The sequence below is a fragment of the Aspergillus uvarum genome (assembly GCF_003184745.1).
Source record: "Aspergillus uvarum CBS 121591 unplaced genomic scaffold BO82scaffold_102, whole genome shotgun sequence".
NCBI lineage: Eukaryota > Fungi > Ascomycota > Eurotiomycetes > Eurotiales > Aspergillaceae > Aspergillus > Aspergillus uvarum.
In genome coordinates, this window is record NW_020291399.1 from 80305 (window position 1) to 94686 (window position 14382).

Sequence of the window (14382 nt, forward strand, 5' to 3'; positions counted from 1 at the left end):
TTTTTCCCAACGTCTGTTCTTTCCAGGCTAATTCCCCCAATCCCACCCCTTTCCCCTTTTGAAAAACCTTTGCCTCCAACTCCGTTTCATTACTAAAGAGCGTAAAAAGATTACGGGCCCACGCGCTCCACCATACCCTCGGATCCCACGAGGTGTTTTGCTCTCAGGCGGTTTTCCTCCTGCCGAATAACCTCTTGCTTCGTCCTCTCCGAAGCCTTTTAGGCCGCTTCTGCCCAGGTTTCTCTTTTCCGGGTCGAGTCGAACCATTTCCCACACCCCTCCTCCCACTTAGTTACTTTCTCTCTGCCCCCCCTTCCCCTCCTCAAGCCCACCCCCCTTCTCCCCTCTTCTCTATCCGTCTTGATTTTAGGGTGACTTGTGCGACTGGCGTTGCCACCAAGCTAGATCGAGACATCGGCTCTTGCGCTATCACGCATTTGCGCTGGTGGAAATTTATTTGATCGTGTCTCCATTCTCGTTCGTCCTGGCCGAACAGACTATTTTGGCCCTGACCTGGCTGTTTTCTAAACCCTCTATATTGCCCTCTCCCCAAAGCTTGCCCGAGCGCAGACAGGACCGTCCCTTTCAATCCTCCCGCCGGTTCCTCGTGCTGTTGTGCTTACCGCCACCTGCAAGGCCATTCTCCGTCACCCTAACACGGCGACTAAGGCAATTAAGCATCACGATCCAGCAGTACCGTCAACTTCACTAAAGACAACAATACTTTTCTCTCTCTCTCCTACCTTTCCACCTTTCTATCTTTATCCGAACTCGATTATTATTTTCCTTTTTTCTTTTTCTCTCTTCCCTTGAATCACAACTCACCCCCTGCCCGTATCAAAATTTCCTCCTTTTATCTCAGCCTTTCGGGAGTGTGCAATTATACGCGACCATTATTACGCGTCGATCCTTTTCCAACCGATTCTCTACAATTGTTTCGATCCCGTTTGATCACGACACAGCCGGTTGAATTGTTACAATTCAGTCAACTCCTCCCAGAGTCATTTAATAGTACGTTCCAACATATTGCCGACCTTCAGTGGAAGGGAGAAAGAAATCCCCAGAAAAACAAAAAAAAAAGACGAAGACGAAGACGAAAAAGAGCAGGAACAGAAAGAGAAAGAGAAGCCGTCATTGCGCAAGATCTGGTCTGGTCGTCAAGATCCTCTCGGGACCAGTCTGGCACACACCCTCTCTCTCTCCTCTCCTCCCCTGTCCCTCAATTTATTACCTCTCGGCCTATCTTTCTCTTTCTTACCATTTCTTTCCCTTGTCTCTCCTCTCGATTTCTGTCCAATCCTGTTTTGTTTGCAAGCCACAAAGCTCATTGTGTCCATCTCGACGCGTCTTTACAGGCACGCGAGGCTTTTCTTCTCTTTTTTAGTTCGGAGGAATTGTTCAGGGATATCTTGGTCCGGTAGTTGCGACCAAATTTGTATTATATGGACAACAGACCTGCTTCGGAGTACGCGCAGTCAGGTTCGCACTTTCCATATCCACTGTCTGCCGCGACTCATCATTCTGAACCCCCCGCTGCAGACCAGGCTTCTGCTGCTGCCGCTGCTCAATACACTCCCCAACCGGAGGTTCGCCCGACTCCCCAGTACACGCCTCAACCCGAGGTCCGCCCCGCCGCCAACATCTCTTCATCCAACACACCTCAGTCGGACTACGGTCTGAACCAACCCGCCGCCGCGCGCTCACCTGCCTATCCCGAATACCTCGCCCGCCCACCTCAGTACCATCACGCCCCCAACACCCAGGCCGGTGGTGCGGCAGGTATGGCTCAAGCAACAAGTCCGTCCATGACCACCCTCAATAATGGGCAACACCATGACCCACGCAATCATCACACGAACGTGAAGTCTGACGCAGACGTTCCTATAGATCCCTCAATCGCGGCCTCCAGCCCCACCTATCCTCCTCCTTACTCGCCTTATCAGCCGCAGGGCCATGAAATGGCTCAATACCAGGGTCACCCCCCTCCCCCCCCTCAGATGTATACGCGTCCGGAATGGTCGCATGGTTATGGACACAATCAACACGGTCTCCCTGGGCCATATAACGCTCCTGCCACAACGGTTGGTCCCGCCTCCCCTGCTGCGACCGCAGGGCCGCGCCCTGGCCAGGTATGTTTTCGATGATTTTGGCGTCTGTTTCCTGAGGCCTTGCGCACTTTTGCGTGGAACGGTTGTCTTGGATGCCTCCCGCGTTATCAGGGTTTGCGGCGAAAAAGAGAACTATCCGGCCTTTGGGGGTGTGGGAAGCGGGCGCGCTTTTTCATCTGTTTTCATGACGTTTTTGATCAGAAGCTCATTCGGTTGCTTTTCTCTCTCTTCTAGGTATACTCATTCGTTCCCATTCCCGGCGCGCAACAACACAAGCGCCCTCGCCGGCGATATGAGGAGATTGAGCGTATGTACAAGTGCGGTTGGAACGGATGTGAGAAGGCCTACGGTACTCTCAATCACTTGAATGCACATGTGACGATGCAATCGCATGGTGCGAAGCGTACACCTGAGGGTGAGTTGGTGTCTCTTTGTGTCTTTTTTGTTCTCTGCGCGCTTTCGCAGTCTCGGGGAGAGTCGCAGAGGCGTTGTTTTGGTTGGTCGCAAATAGCTCGATTGGGCTAGTGCGGGTGGCACGCGCTAGTCGTGTTACACTACGTTAGCGCCGCGGATCGCAGTAGCGTGACAAGCCGGCGCGGAGGTTAAGCGTGTTTAGCCTCTCTGCCCACTGCATGTTTCTATGCTTTCTTTCCCCTTGCGGTGGTTCCCGCTGAGACTTGCTTCCCCCCCCCCCCAAACCCGGCTTCATCCACATGTCTTATTGCTCGGCTACGCTTTGCTGACATTTACACCCTCCAAACAGAATTTAAAGAAATTCGCAAGGAATGGAAAGCTCGGAAGAAGGAGGAAGAGGCTCAGCGCAAGGCCGCTGAGGAGCGCGAGCGTGCCGCCGCCCAAGCTGCCCAGTCCAACCCAGTGGATGCGCCCAACCCTGCGGATCCCGCCCAAGGTGGCCAACCGCCAGCGTACCCCGGCGGTGTTCGACCTCAACTCCCTCCGATCGGATACCAACCTGCTGATGGCCAGGTGCCCGGGCAGTACGGAGCGGCTGCTGGTGGCATGGTTTACCAGGGTAATGGGCAGATGGCCTACCCTCCCAATTACCCTCACTCCCCCTATGGGCAAGCGGGCCAAGTGTACCAGCCACGTAAGTAGTCATGTCCATCGTTATGTTTTGCATTATCAGGACCGGAGGTCATGAGGAGTCATGAGAGACCGCAACAGAAAAAAAAAACACAACATCATCATCATGATCAAAAAAGAGATTTACGACCATCATACCCGAATGACTCGGTGACTCTTGACTCTCCGAGGGAAAAAAAAACCGCCGCAGGAGGAGGTCTGTGGGTCTTTTGCTCTACAAGGTCTGTAGCTGATCGATGATGGCTTCACAGAAACCCAATCGACCAGCTACCCGCAATAGATTTTCAACTTCCCATACTTGACTCAGGTTGCATATTCTAATTCAATATCTCCTAATCCCGTATCGCCATCCCGGATCTAATCCTTCTTTAAGTTCTTTCGCACATGATACCATTTCCAGGCCTTGATTGCTCCAGTCAAACAAGAGTGGCCCTTCGACTTACGTTTCTGTTCCAGTTATGTTGTTTTGACTTAGATCGCATGAGAAACCAAAAAAGGAGATTGTCTAAACGAGGGGTTCGTTCTCTCATGTTCCCTGAGCGAATGCCGGTTGTGGGAATGTGGCTTGGGATATCTGGCGGGGCTTTCTGCACTATCTGAGCTCTATATTTCTTCTTATTTCTACCCCCCTGTGAATTATGCGCCTCATTGTCTCTATACGGCTTTCTCCTTTCATGTTGTATGTGGCTTATTGCTGTGATGCCCGAATCTTCAGCTTTTTTGATCCTGCATTTTCTGTGTCCATTTCGCTTCGACCAGCCTTTATGTTACCCTGGGTGTTGGTCCCCGATTCTGTGCAAAATTCATATCCGTACCCTTTTCCCAGTTGGTCATGACCTAATGGTTGAAGTCTTGCAGCCAGTTATTGAGTTTGCGACATCTGGCTTCATATCTTCTCAATGAACCACTGATGCATTGAACCACTGATTCTGATGAATTCAGTAGGACCTGGTATCAATGACACCTACTTGCTCCATATGCCTATTGATAGTGGCGGCTTCATTACAACCTTTTGGTTATATTGGTCACATACGTGGGATAGCGAGCGATGCTCCAAGAAAGACTAGGCGAGATATCAGGAATCATTAATTCTGCATGTATTTGATAGTTCCTGCATTAGTGGGGTCTAAGTTGGCGCTATGAAGCAGGCAACGTGTGACTACAGTCTGGTGCCGTAGGGCGAGTCACTAGTCCTGTCGTACAGGATCAGGAGAGATGTGAGCTACTGTAGGTCCCAGGCTGACTTGTTCGATCAGAAAGTATAGGATCTACTGTCCGCATGGTTCGGAATTTAAGTTAAACTGGGGGTATTTGGAAAAAAGGCGAATGGGGGGTGAAGGATTTGGGCGCGGTCTTGCCTTGATGCGGGCCGGGTTGTTTAGTTCCAGAGGGGCGCTGAAACAACCTTTTATTTAGTTACATACGTAGTCTTGGGGGGAGAGGGGGGGGGAGGGGGTAAGCCTGGAAGATTAGCTAAGGAAGGGTTCCTGGACGAGATCCGAATCGAAGGGTTGTGTTTTTTTGGTCGACTAGTCAGCGGCAGTCTCCGAGCATGGGAAATGGGCAGTGGGAAGAACTTAACTTAAGCCTTACTAGTGCACCCTCGCTCAGTACTAGTGAGTACCTGAACCCTCCGTTCCAAGTTACTAGATTCTTACCTACTTAGTACACGGCCCTTCCCTCCCTCCGGCCTCCCCCTCCTCCCCTCCCCGGAGCGGCGCGCGGAAAAGGAATCGGGAGGGGGGGTGGAAATGTCTAAGCGCCAGAGGGCCCCAGCGCCTATCGGGCGGAAACTACTGCCTGAGGTTTACGGAGTAGGTTAGTACGTAGCATAGGTACTAAATTTTGACCCTAACAGGAAAAGGCTATCTCTAAAAAGCCTTCTGAAACCTCCTAAACAGTGAGACTAATGCAGATTCAGTAACGCTAGAGCATTTTTCCTATCAGGACTAACCCGCTGTGGTACTGCAACGGGCTGCTGCTGGCACCCGCTGCGGCGCGGTCTAGCGACTACGACTAGGTAGGAAATGGCTCCATACTAGCTTTGTTGCCTCAGGCATAAAAAGCCAGACCTCTCGGCAGCGGAGTAACATACCCCTTTGGGAGTTACTATCAGTCTAACCTCCTCTGGACTAGCTGGGCTCAAATGAATCCGAGATTCAACACCGCGGAGTTTGCGGTCCAGATACCGGAGCTTGTTGCTGCACTCAACGCTCTTTCTTTTCTGTCTTGTTGTACTTATGAAATTGCTTGAGGTCGAAAAGTTTGTACTGTCTTCAGGAGTTGTCTGTCTTGAATAGACCGAACGCCCTTTTCTTGTCTCTTTTGTTGTTCGGGTGAAAAAAAAAAAAGAAAGCAATAGATATCTCCCAACTTTCGCCTCATCTCCGCAATTTTTTTTTTCGCGCTGCTTCTCCGGCCTTCACCCCACCACTCCGCCTCCCATTAGGCACGGAGTCTTCTGGGATAATTGCCACTGTCACTGCTGGGCTAATCCGAAGTCGACTTTACTCCATAACGTCTGATTTCAACGTTCCAAGGATCAGACGAAAATCCCAATTAACCCTCCCTCCCGAGCCTACCTCAATGCCGGTGGATTGAAAATCACAACCTTTAAACACCCCACCGATGCGCTTTCTCCAAGCGAATTCTGCTACTAGACGAAGCATGGCGATGAGACTTCCACTCAGCGCGCAATGCGCTCGAGCTGCTGCCCGGAATAGCAAAGCCACCACCATCACCATCGTCGGCAGCAACCACGCCTACACCACCCTCTCCGCAGCCACCATGAGCACCAGCAACACCGAATGCCTTCGGCGCGCCCTCCTTCCCACCTCGCAACAGCAGAAGTCGCCGCAAAGCAACACATCGACCACCGTGAGCTGGAGCCGGGCCGCCTCCTCCGATGCAGTGGTCCGGAAATACTGGAATGGCTTCCTGGAGCTCCAACGGAAGCCGAACCAGCCCGCTGCTGTCTCCGCGAAGAACAAGGAGCTCCAGGAGTTGCTGCTCAAGGTCGCGGAGGTCGGTACGTCGCCCCGGCTCCGGATGCAGGAGGCCTCGCTGCTGGGCGACAGACATACGAAGAAACAGGTCGAGATGGAGTTGAAGTGGCTGCCGGACCCGAAGCGGCTGGCCGAGCGGGTAGGTCGCCTGCTGCAGGCGCGGGAGATCATCATGGCGGCGGCGCTGGTGCGCGCGGCGCAGAAGGAAGGGCGGGAGTGCATGGTCGCCTGGAATCATATCTTTGAGTATTGCATGAAACAGGGTGCGACCATGGCGGCGTATAAGTTCTATACGGATGTAAGTTGTACTTTTCTATTTCCCTCTATTCTACGATATCTTGCGACGGTTCGAATCTTGCGGATCTTGGTTTGAAGGTGGGCTGTCGCTGATTGCTACATTTTTGCGCAGATGAAAAAACGTGGACGCAGACCGAACTCCCACACCTATACGATCATGATGAATGGGTTCAGTATCTATAATCCGCAGGAGAAAGCGAAGAATGTGGACGCCGCGATGCGTGTATATCGGTCTATTGAGGAGAACCCGGACGTGGAGCGGGATATCATCCACAGCAATGCGATGCTGAAGGTCTGCTGGCTCCAGGAAGACATGGATACCTTGTGGCGGGTTGCCGGAGATCTCCCCGAGGAAGGGCCCGGGTCGCCCAACGCTCACACCTACACGATCATTCTGCGCGCTATTCAGAGTCGCCTGGAGCGTAGCACGCAGGATATTCCCTCCAAACACGTCCGCCCACACTGCGAGAAGAGAAAGGCGGCCATCACTGAGGGTAAGCGGGTGTGGGCTGATGTCGTTTATCGCTGGAAGAAAGGTCAGCTTCAGCTCGATAACCACCTGGTCCACTCGATGGCCGAGCTGCTCTTGAATGCGTTCAGCGACTATAATTGCTGGGAGGTGCTGGCTTTGTACAACCAGACGGCGGGTCTGCCCATTTTCGCCAACAAGCCCTCGCCGGATAAGGAATACGAAGATAAGTGGGCAAACAAACGGCACGGCAAGCGTCGTGACGGGCCGAATGCCGACTATTTGCCCTTTGTGAACTATAACAACGAGCCGATCGAAACCGAGGCTACCAAGGAATCGGAGTCGGAAATCGTGGAGGAGCAGGAGCAGGAGCAGGAGCAGGAGCAGGAGCAGGAGAATTTCGATCACTTGTTCGATCCTGTACACGATGGCACTGGCTCTTTAGCTCCAGCCCTGATTACCCTCGGTAACCGAGAGATTGACGTGCTGCTGGAGGCCTGCTTGACCATGGTGCAAGGAATGCGACCTGGCAAACAGTATTGGGAGTACCTCACGCGCGAGGGCCACGCGGATCTGATCAAGCCCGATGCGGCTGCGATTCACCAATACCTGCGTCTTCTCCGCTACAGCCGATCGACCCGGGAAGCCATCGCGGTGATCCGCGACCAGATGGTGCCCGCTGGGATCACCGACCCCAAAACATTCCACATTGCGATGAGTGTCTGCCGGCGCGACACCCGCAACGGAAACGTCTTGCAACTCGCCGACGAGATGCTCGATCTCATGGGGCGTGCGCTCGTCCTTCCAGAGCCGCGTGCTCTGGTGGGCTACCTCGATCTCGTCCAGTCCCTGAAGGAGAATCCTCAGCTGCTGCTGTCTTTGCTTGGCTTGGAGGGTGCCTGGAAGGCTCGAGCGAACAACTTCCAGGACAAGGGCCGGAGCTTGTACGTGGGGTTACAGCTGCACGCCGTCAAGAAACTCTTCCCCCATCTCATGAAATTGGAGGAAGCCACGTTACCGTACCTCCCGAAGACGGAGGAATATGCCACTGTGGACATCCCTCCGCCTCACAACCGCGACTCGACGTTCGGGCTGTACGGCTCGAAAATCGCACAGGCGATGAACGAAACCGGCAGAGTGATCGACGAGCTGGTGCAACGGCACAGAAACAAGAACTTTTTGAGTAAAGAACTACTGGCGGATCTGCAGGAGAAGCGAGCCATGCTCAAGAAATACTCCCATGCCCGTATCAACAAGCATATTCGTGATATTCGCGTGGATGCGACTGCCAGCCAGACCGAGGCGTTTGACCAGCAGCTGGAGAAGCATCAGGGACAACAGCAGGCGAAGAAGCAGGAGCAAAAGCAGGAGAAGAAGCAGCAGGAGAAGAAGCAGAAGAAGCAGGAGGAGCAGCAGGAGGAAGTGGAGAAAAAGGCCGAGGTAGCCGATACGAAGGAGGAATAGTCTCGGCACTGTATAGAACCATCATCACCTCTCCCGACATGTACTTGTGTCATCTATAGCATTTTCAGGGCGTTGGTATATAGGTCTTGGTTTGTTTGTACAACAATTGCATGCTATCTTCTCTTCTGTATAGATCATCGGTGCCATACAGGAGGCAGTTCGTCGGTGCTCATAGGAGTACTAGAGTCTATTCTTGCACACCACAACGATCAGTCTTGTCCATCGGAGAACTATTGCCTTGAAACATTGCATTGAATCGATTGATACGGGGTAGATAATCGATAGATTGATAGATAGCGAGCCCACCGGGAGGGCTTCCGCCTGCCGCTTTCAGCCCGTGGTGTGCGTACGTAATGTCATGGATGCCACTCTAGCCTCTCCTCCGTCACAACAACCGGCCCGAAGAGCAACAATTCCATTCCCATTCACTCAATCCGAGGATACTCTGTCCTGCTCGCCTTCTCTTGTCTCTCTGGGTACAGCCGGACTGTCCAGGTGATACTCCGGTAACTTTGCGAACGTGCAGTGATTGCTGTGAATCCTACTCTTTTCTCTCTATTGTCCTCGGATTCGGTTCCTGAGCTCCTCTCGGACCCAGGACAGCATAACGAGCCCCCGTTGTTTGTAGCTTACGATATACCACCACCCCCTACTTTGCCTGCCATGACCAGCGCACAACCCCTCTACTCCCACGGGGATCTCCACGACGATGAATCCATTCTGGACGATGACATGATCGAGTCTGACGAGGGTGAGTTTTGCTTTCCCCGTCTCCCTTACACGGTGGTCCGGGATTGTAGTAGCTACGCTACCAAGGGCATTCAACAGCTAACTCTTAGCGCGCGCGCGGTTTTCCCGCGCATCGCGCATTTTCTTAATCTCTAGCAATCGAAGCCGATGATCCCCTCCATGACACTACAGACCGGACCCCTCTCCGCGGCAACATCCAAGGCGAAGCATCCAGCAGCTCACGCGGAGGCGGCAGCGGCAGCAACTTCGCGGGGAACTACCTCACCTCGTCGATCCCCGGCGAGGACCGTCGCGCGACCCAGAGTACCATTGACGAGACCGTGTGGGAGACACTCTCGCGGGACCTGCGGGCCGTGTGGGAGAAGATGCGGCAGGTGCTGTGGCCCAAGTACTTGATCGGCGGCATGTTGCAGCGGGGTGGCGGCGGGTTGGCGGCGGCGGAACGGGGTGAAGCCAGTGGATTCGGCGGCGGCGTTCGCAATCTGGTGGGTAGATGGCCGGATGCTGATGTTGTGCTGCAGGGGGGCATGAGTGAGGGGTTGCGGGATTGGGATCTTTGGTATGTTTTTTCTTGTGGTTATCTCCATTGCGCTACGGGGAAGTTTGGGGGGGGTTCTAACTACGATACGGATTTTGCTTACTCTGATGTTGTGCTAGGGGTCCGTTGATTTTCTGCCTGCTGCTGAGTATGTTTCTGTCGATGCGCGCTAAGGGAGAACAATCGTCTTTGGTGTTCTCGGGGGTGTTCTCGATTGTGTGGATTGGTGAGGCGGTGGTGACGTTGCAGATCAAGTTGCTGGGGGGGAATATGTGGGTTTTGTTCCTTCTGGTTCGTGGTTCGTGGTTATCATGTGCTAATGGGGCGAATTCGTGCATCTAGCTCCTTCTTCCAGTCGGTCTGTATCATCGGATACACATTGTTCCCGTTGGTCATCGCCTCTCTGCTCAGCGCGCTGGGTCTGCCGACTATTGCGCGCATACCGGTCTACTTGGTGCTGGTGGCGTGGTCGTTGGCGGCGGGCGTGAGTATCCTAGGCGGATCGGGAGTGGTGCGCAACCGAGTCGGCATTGCAGTCTATCCATTGTTTGTGTTCTATGTGGCGATTGGATGTCTATGCTTCATCAGTTGAGAGGGCGCATGCGGACTTCAATCTGGGTGAGGTGGTGGGAGTGTGGTGCTGAGCGAGGAACTATAGCAAGGCATAGAGGAAGAGGGAGGTGTGGATGTCGGGGGTTAATCGTTTCCAGTTGAGGCCGACCATTGAACGGACCGTTTGTGTTGTTCCATAGTAGCGTTTTCTATCTGAAAATTGTTTGCAGCCAATCCGTCTTTTTGCGAAAGGGGAATTGATCATAAGAGTCATGATAGTAGTAGTGTAACTCTTCGGCGGAGGGGAAGCGAGCGGTGACGGGAGGGAGCTGGACGGAGGGAGCAGACGAGGCCGGGACGAGACCGGGGAGGGCGCCAACACAACAACAGCCCGGGCCATCTCATCTTCCAACCTGTCGTCCTACTCTGCCTCCAAACAACTCACCCGCTCGCACCTCGCTTGCTTGCTTGATCGCCCTCAACACCGCTGGCTGTCTCTCTCTTTTTCTCTTTCTTTCCATACACTCCACCCTCGGGTGTTCGTTTCAGTCTCAACTGAGCTCAGCTACCATCATTGCCGGTAGCTCCTCAGCCCCGTCTCTCTTCAACCTCTCTCTATCTATCTACGGAACGAGCAGCTTTCGGGCGATCGTGAGCCGGCTCTGACGTCGAACCCACCCTCAATAGCCTCCGCGCAAATCTAGAAAATCCCCTGGACACCCTGTCTACGAGTTTTCGATCTTTAGGTAAGTCGTTTATGGCTTGCACCCCCTCCCCCCGCTTATGGCGAGCGACGATCACATCAGGAGTTTCCCCTCCATTCCTTCTACCTACACCCGCAACCCAGAAATGCTGCGGGCAGAGGAGCGCCAGTCTCTTTCCCGCAAACAGACACCAGATAAGCCTCGGCCCTTCTCCTAGCCGATCGAATTTTGGTCTGGCTGGCTGGCCTCGGCGTGCTTCAGTTTGTTTTTTTCATTTTTTTTTTCGCTTTGCTGGAAGCTAACGTCGATTTTGTCTTGTATCAAGACAGTACAGAATCTGCGTTTGTTTACGGTCCGGTTTCTGTCCACCACGTCACCTCCCGCCAATCGTCCTATTCACACACACACGCTGAGGCTGTGTCAACTCCCCCCCGCGCGCTTGCAACAATTCTTTTCCAAAGTTTCTACCTCGATCGAAGATGGCGCCGGAGCAGCAGCATGCTGGTGGGACACAAGGTAAAAACCCCAAGCATATTCGACCTTGGTTTCCGTAATGTGTGTTCATACTGACAAGAGGTTTTTCTTTTTTGGCGGCGTAGTAGAGGAAGCTCCCCCGGCCTCGATAACCGCTCAGGGTAGGTTATAGCTGGTCATAGTGGTAATACCCATCCGCGAAACGACCACTAATTCTCCTCTTCACAGTCGCGGACGACTCCCAAGCATCGGATAACGACGGCGGAGAGCGCCCCGTTCGCAACAAGCTCAAGGAGACGTCCATCACCTCGGTATCCAAGGCCGACGACGACGCCGGCCCGCAGGAGGGGGAGACCAGTCGAGCTAGCAGCCGAGGCCGGAAACGGTCTTTCGATGAGGATCAACCCGAGAAGATGGATGAGGACTCGGGTCATCGACGGAAGAGATCGCGAGACTCGAATACAGAGGAGGATGAGGAGAGCAATGTCGCCGCCGTCGACGCTCCGTCGCAGTCGACGGAGGACCTCTCACGCAAGATTCTGAGTCCGAAGAAGAAGCGGAGTCGCGACCAGCTAGATAAGGACGAGGCCAAGCCGGCGGAAACCACGGAACCCGTCGATCAATCCACTACTACTGAAAAGGAGGTTGCGACGGAGAAGTCGGCTGCAGAGGGAGAACCTGAGAAGAAAAGACATCGGGACGATTCGCAGGAGCGGGAGAAAGTACGTGTTTCATGAAAGGCTGCTTTTATACATCCACTAATCCGCCTGCAGGCCTCAATCCCTAGTGGTTTTGCCAACACTTCGGCCGTGTCACCTTTCGGGGTCTTGGGTGCAAGCAAGCAAGAGTCCTCAGACCCTAGCGCAGTCAAATCATCTTCGGCCTTTGCGGCGTCTAGCATGGCGGCGTTCGCCAAGTCGGAACAATCTCCTTTCGGCACCTTGGGTGGTGCGACTTCCTCCTCTATCTTCAAATCGTCGACGCCTTCAGACTCCAGCAAGCCCGCTGCTACTGGGTTTGCAGCTGCAGCCGGTGCGTCCGGCTTCGCGTCCCTGGGATCTGGATTCGCGGGATTCAGTGGCGGCTTTGGATCGGCAGCACCTGCTAAGAGTGCGCTCACGAGTTTCGCTTCTCCGGCGGTGCCCAGTGTGCTAGGCAGCTCGAAGCCTAGCGCGTTTGGGCAGCCTGAAGAAGAGGAGGCGAAGGAGGGAGAAGCAGAGGAGGCCGATGCCGGTCCGGGCGAGTTCGAGCAGGACAAGACGGACGAGCGGTTCTTCGAGCGACCCAGTAAGTTCAATCCATGGAGTGGGAGGTCCGGGAATTAACGTTTGTCTAGTCGAAACCGGCGAGGAGAATGAGAAGACGTACTTCTCGTGCAAAGCGAAACTGTTCCAATTCAGCAATAAGGAGTGGAAGGAGCGCGGCATCGGCACATTCAAGGTCAACGTACGGCTGACGGACGGGGTGGAAGACAAGAAAGCGGCCCGGATGATCATGCGTGCCGACGGCGTGTTGCGGGTGATGCTGAACACGCCCATCTTCAAGGGGATGACGGTCGGCGATGCTAAGGGCCAGGCGCCCAAGTCGAAGCAGATCCATCTTGCCAGTTTGGAGGAGGGCCGATCGGTTCCGCTTCTATTGCGGGTGGGTATCCTTCCTAAGAATTGATTAAGGGCACGTGCTAATGGAGTGTGTAGACGGGAAGCGAGGAATTGGCTAATGAGCTGTACAATGTGGTGAAGGACTTGCAATCGCATCAGTGAGAGTCATTCGACCCGCGATTGAAGTGGATGTGGAAATCTCGTCGGCATTCTGGAGAGGGGAGCATTGGATTTATACTACTGGCTGGATCTATACATGCTTTGGGATGGGGGAGGATTGTTGATCGCTTGACACACATGCATATCTGGAGGGTAAACGGACCCTGACTGTGTGGGTAGGAGTTAAGACTTTGAATACTGTGAATAATGCCATTTCTTATGTTCTGTGACTGTTATCAATACCATGGCGGAAGCCAATCAGGCCATTGCACGAAATTCACTACTAGGAGGGAGCTAATGCTTGGTAGTGCGGATTGTTAACGACAACCAACCTGGAACCCTGTTTTTCTTTTTTTTTTGTCTTCCTGCTTTCTTTTGTACTTTGAATGGGGTGCTTGCTTCGAAAGACTTCAAGATGCACCGTCGGGATGTCTTTGGGCAGGAGCATTTAATCCTCCATCACCACCACGCCAATGGCCACGGCGATCACCATGAACATGAACATGAACATGAACATCATCTCCACCTCCAACTCACCCACGTCACCGGCGCAATCCCCTTCCTCAACCCGACGCACGCCGCGTACCGAGCCACCACCTCTTCATCTTCATCTTCATCCTCATCTTCATCCGCAACCAGCCCAACCCACCCCCAAATCCACCGCCTCTGGCGCGCCCGCGACACGCGCAAAGGCCGCCACGCCCTCCGCATCACCACCAGTGCCCCTACCCCGAGCCATAGCCCCAAGCCCCGACACCACCTTCCCGGGCTAACACCAGCAAACCCCACCACGCACCCGCGCATCATCCTCCGCACCCTCAAAGCAATGCTCACCACGTGCCCCTACTGGGACCTCTCGTACCTCGTCGCCGTCACCTTCACGCTCGGCTCCGCTATCTGGATCGTCAACGCGTTCTTCGTGTGGTTGCCGCTGCAGGATCCCGGCTCGGCATTTCCGGGGGAGGAGGGCGTCGGCGGTGGGTGGACGGCGTTCGTGGGGGCCGTCGTGTTTGAGGTCGGGAGTTGGGGGTTGGTGGTTGAGGCTTTGGTTTCGGGGACGGGGACGGGGACGGGGACGGGGACGGGGACGGGGACGGGGACGGGGACGGGGACGGGGACGGGTCGTCCTGCGGATCAGGACAGTGGGAATATGGGGT

At 54.1% G+C, this 14382-nt stretch overlaps 4 protein-coding genes across 4 annotated transcripts; all 4 read left to right on the plus strand.

Annotated features, from left to right (window-relative positions):
• Positions 1 to 1442: 1442 nt before the first annotated feature.
• Positions 1443 to 8603, plus strand: BO82DRAFT_387742 (uncharacterized protein; the record flags this gene model as incomplete). The annotated part of the gene is made up of 6 exons (XM_025638333.1): positions 1443 to 2129; positions 2343 to 2523; positions 2872 to 3216; positions 3383 to 3408; positions 6177 to 6515; positions 6627 to 8603. 6 exons carry the CDS (start codon positions 1443 to 1445, stop codon positions 8445 to 8447), a joined length of 3399 nt encoding a protein of 1132 aa, XP_025486068.1. The 3' UTR covers positions 8448 to 8603.
• Positions 8604 to 8847: 244 nt separating this feature from the next.
• BO82DRAFT_348450 (Yip1 domain protein) lies at positions 8848 to 10542 on the plus strand. Its single transcript, XM_025633830.1, has 4 exons — positions 8848 to 9198; positions 9333 to 9756; positions 9855 to 10007; positions 10078 to 10542. Exons 1-4 carry the CDS (start codon positions 9111 to 9113, stop codon positions 10325 to 10327), a joined length of 915 nt encoding a protein of 304 aa, XP_025486069.1. The 5' UTR covers positions 8848 to 9110; the 3' UTR covers positions 10328 to 10542.
• A 928-nt stretch (positions 10543 to 11470) lies between these two features.
• Positions 11471 to 13228, plus strand: BO82DRAFT_407667 (Ran-binding domain-containing protein; the record flags this gene model as incomplete). Its single annotated transcript, XM_025639646.1, has 6 exons — positions 11471 to 11507; positions 11594 to 11626; positions 11694 to 12187; positions 12239 to 12752; positions 12802 to 13109; positions 13163 to 13228. The coding sequence occupies 6 exons, from the start codon at positions 11471 to 11473 to the stop codon at positions 13226 to 13228; spliced, it is 1452 nt and encodes a 483-aa protein (XP_025486070.1).
• Positions 13229 to 13441: 213 nt separating this feature from the next.
• BO82DRAFT_396570 (uncharacterized protein) lies at positions 13442 to 14367 on the plus strand (the record flags this gene model as incomplete). Its single annotated transcript, XM_025638849.1, has 1 exon — positions 13442 to 14367. A coding segment is annotated over exon 1 (726 nt), but the record flags the coding sequence as incomplete, so codon positions are not given.
• Positions 14368 to 14382: the final 15 nt, after the last annotated feature.

Coding starts and splice junctions, on each gene's coding strand:
- BO82DRAFT_348450 (XM_025633830.1), top strand. CDS start 9,111: ATGACCAGCGCACAACCCCTCTACTCCCACGGGGATCTCCACGACGAT. Junction 9,757..9,854: donor TTGCGGGATTGGGATCTTTG/GTATGTTTTTTC, acceptor ATGTTGTGCTAG/GGGTCCGTTGATTTTCTGCC. Junction 10,008..10,077: donor AAGTTGCTGGGGGGGAATAT/GTGGGTTTTGTT, acceptor TCGTGCATCTAG/CTCCTTCTTCCAGTCGGTCT.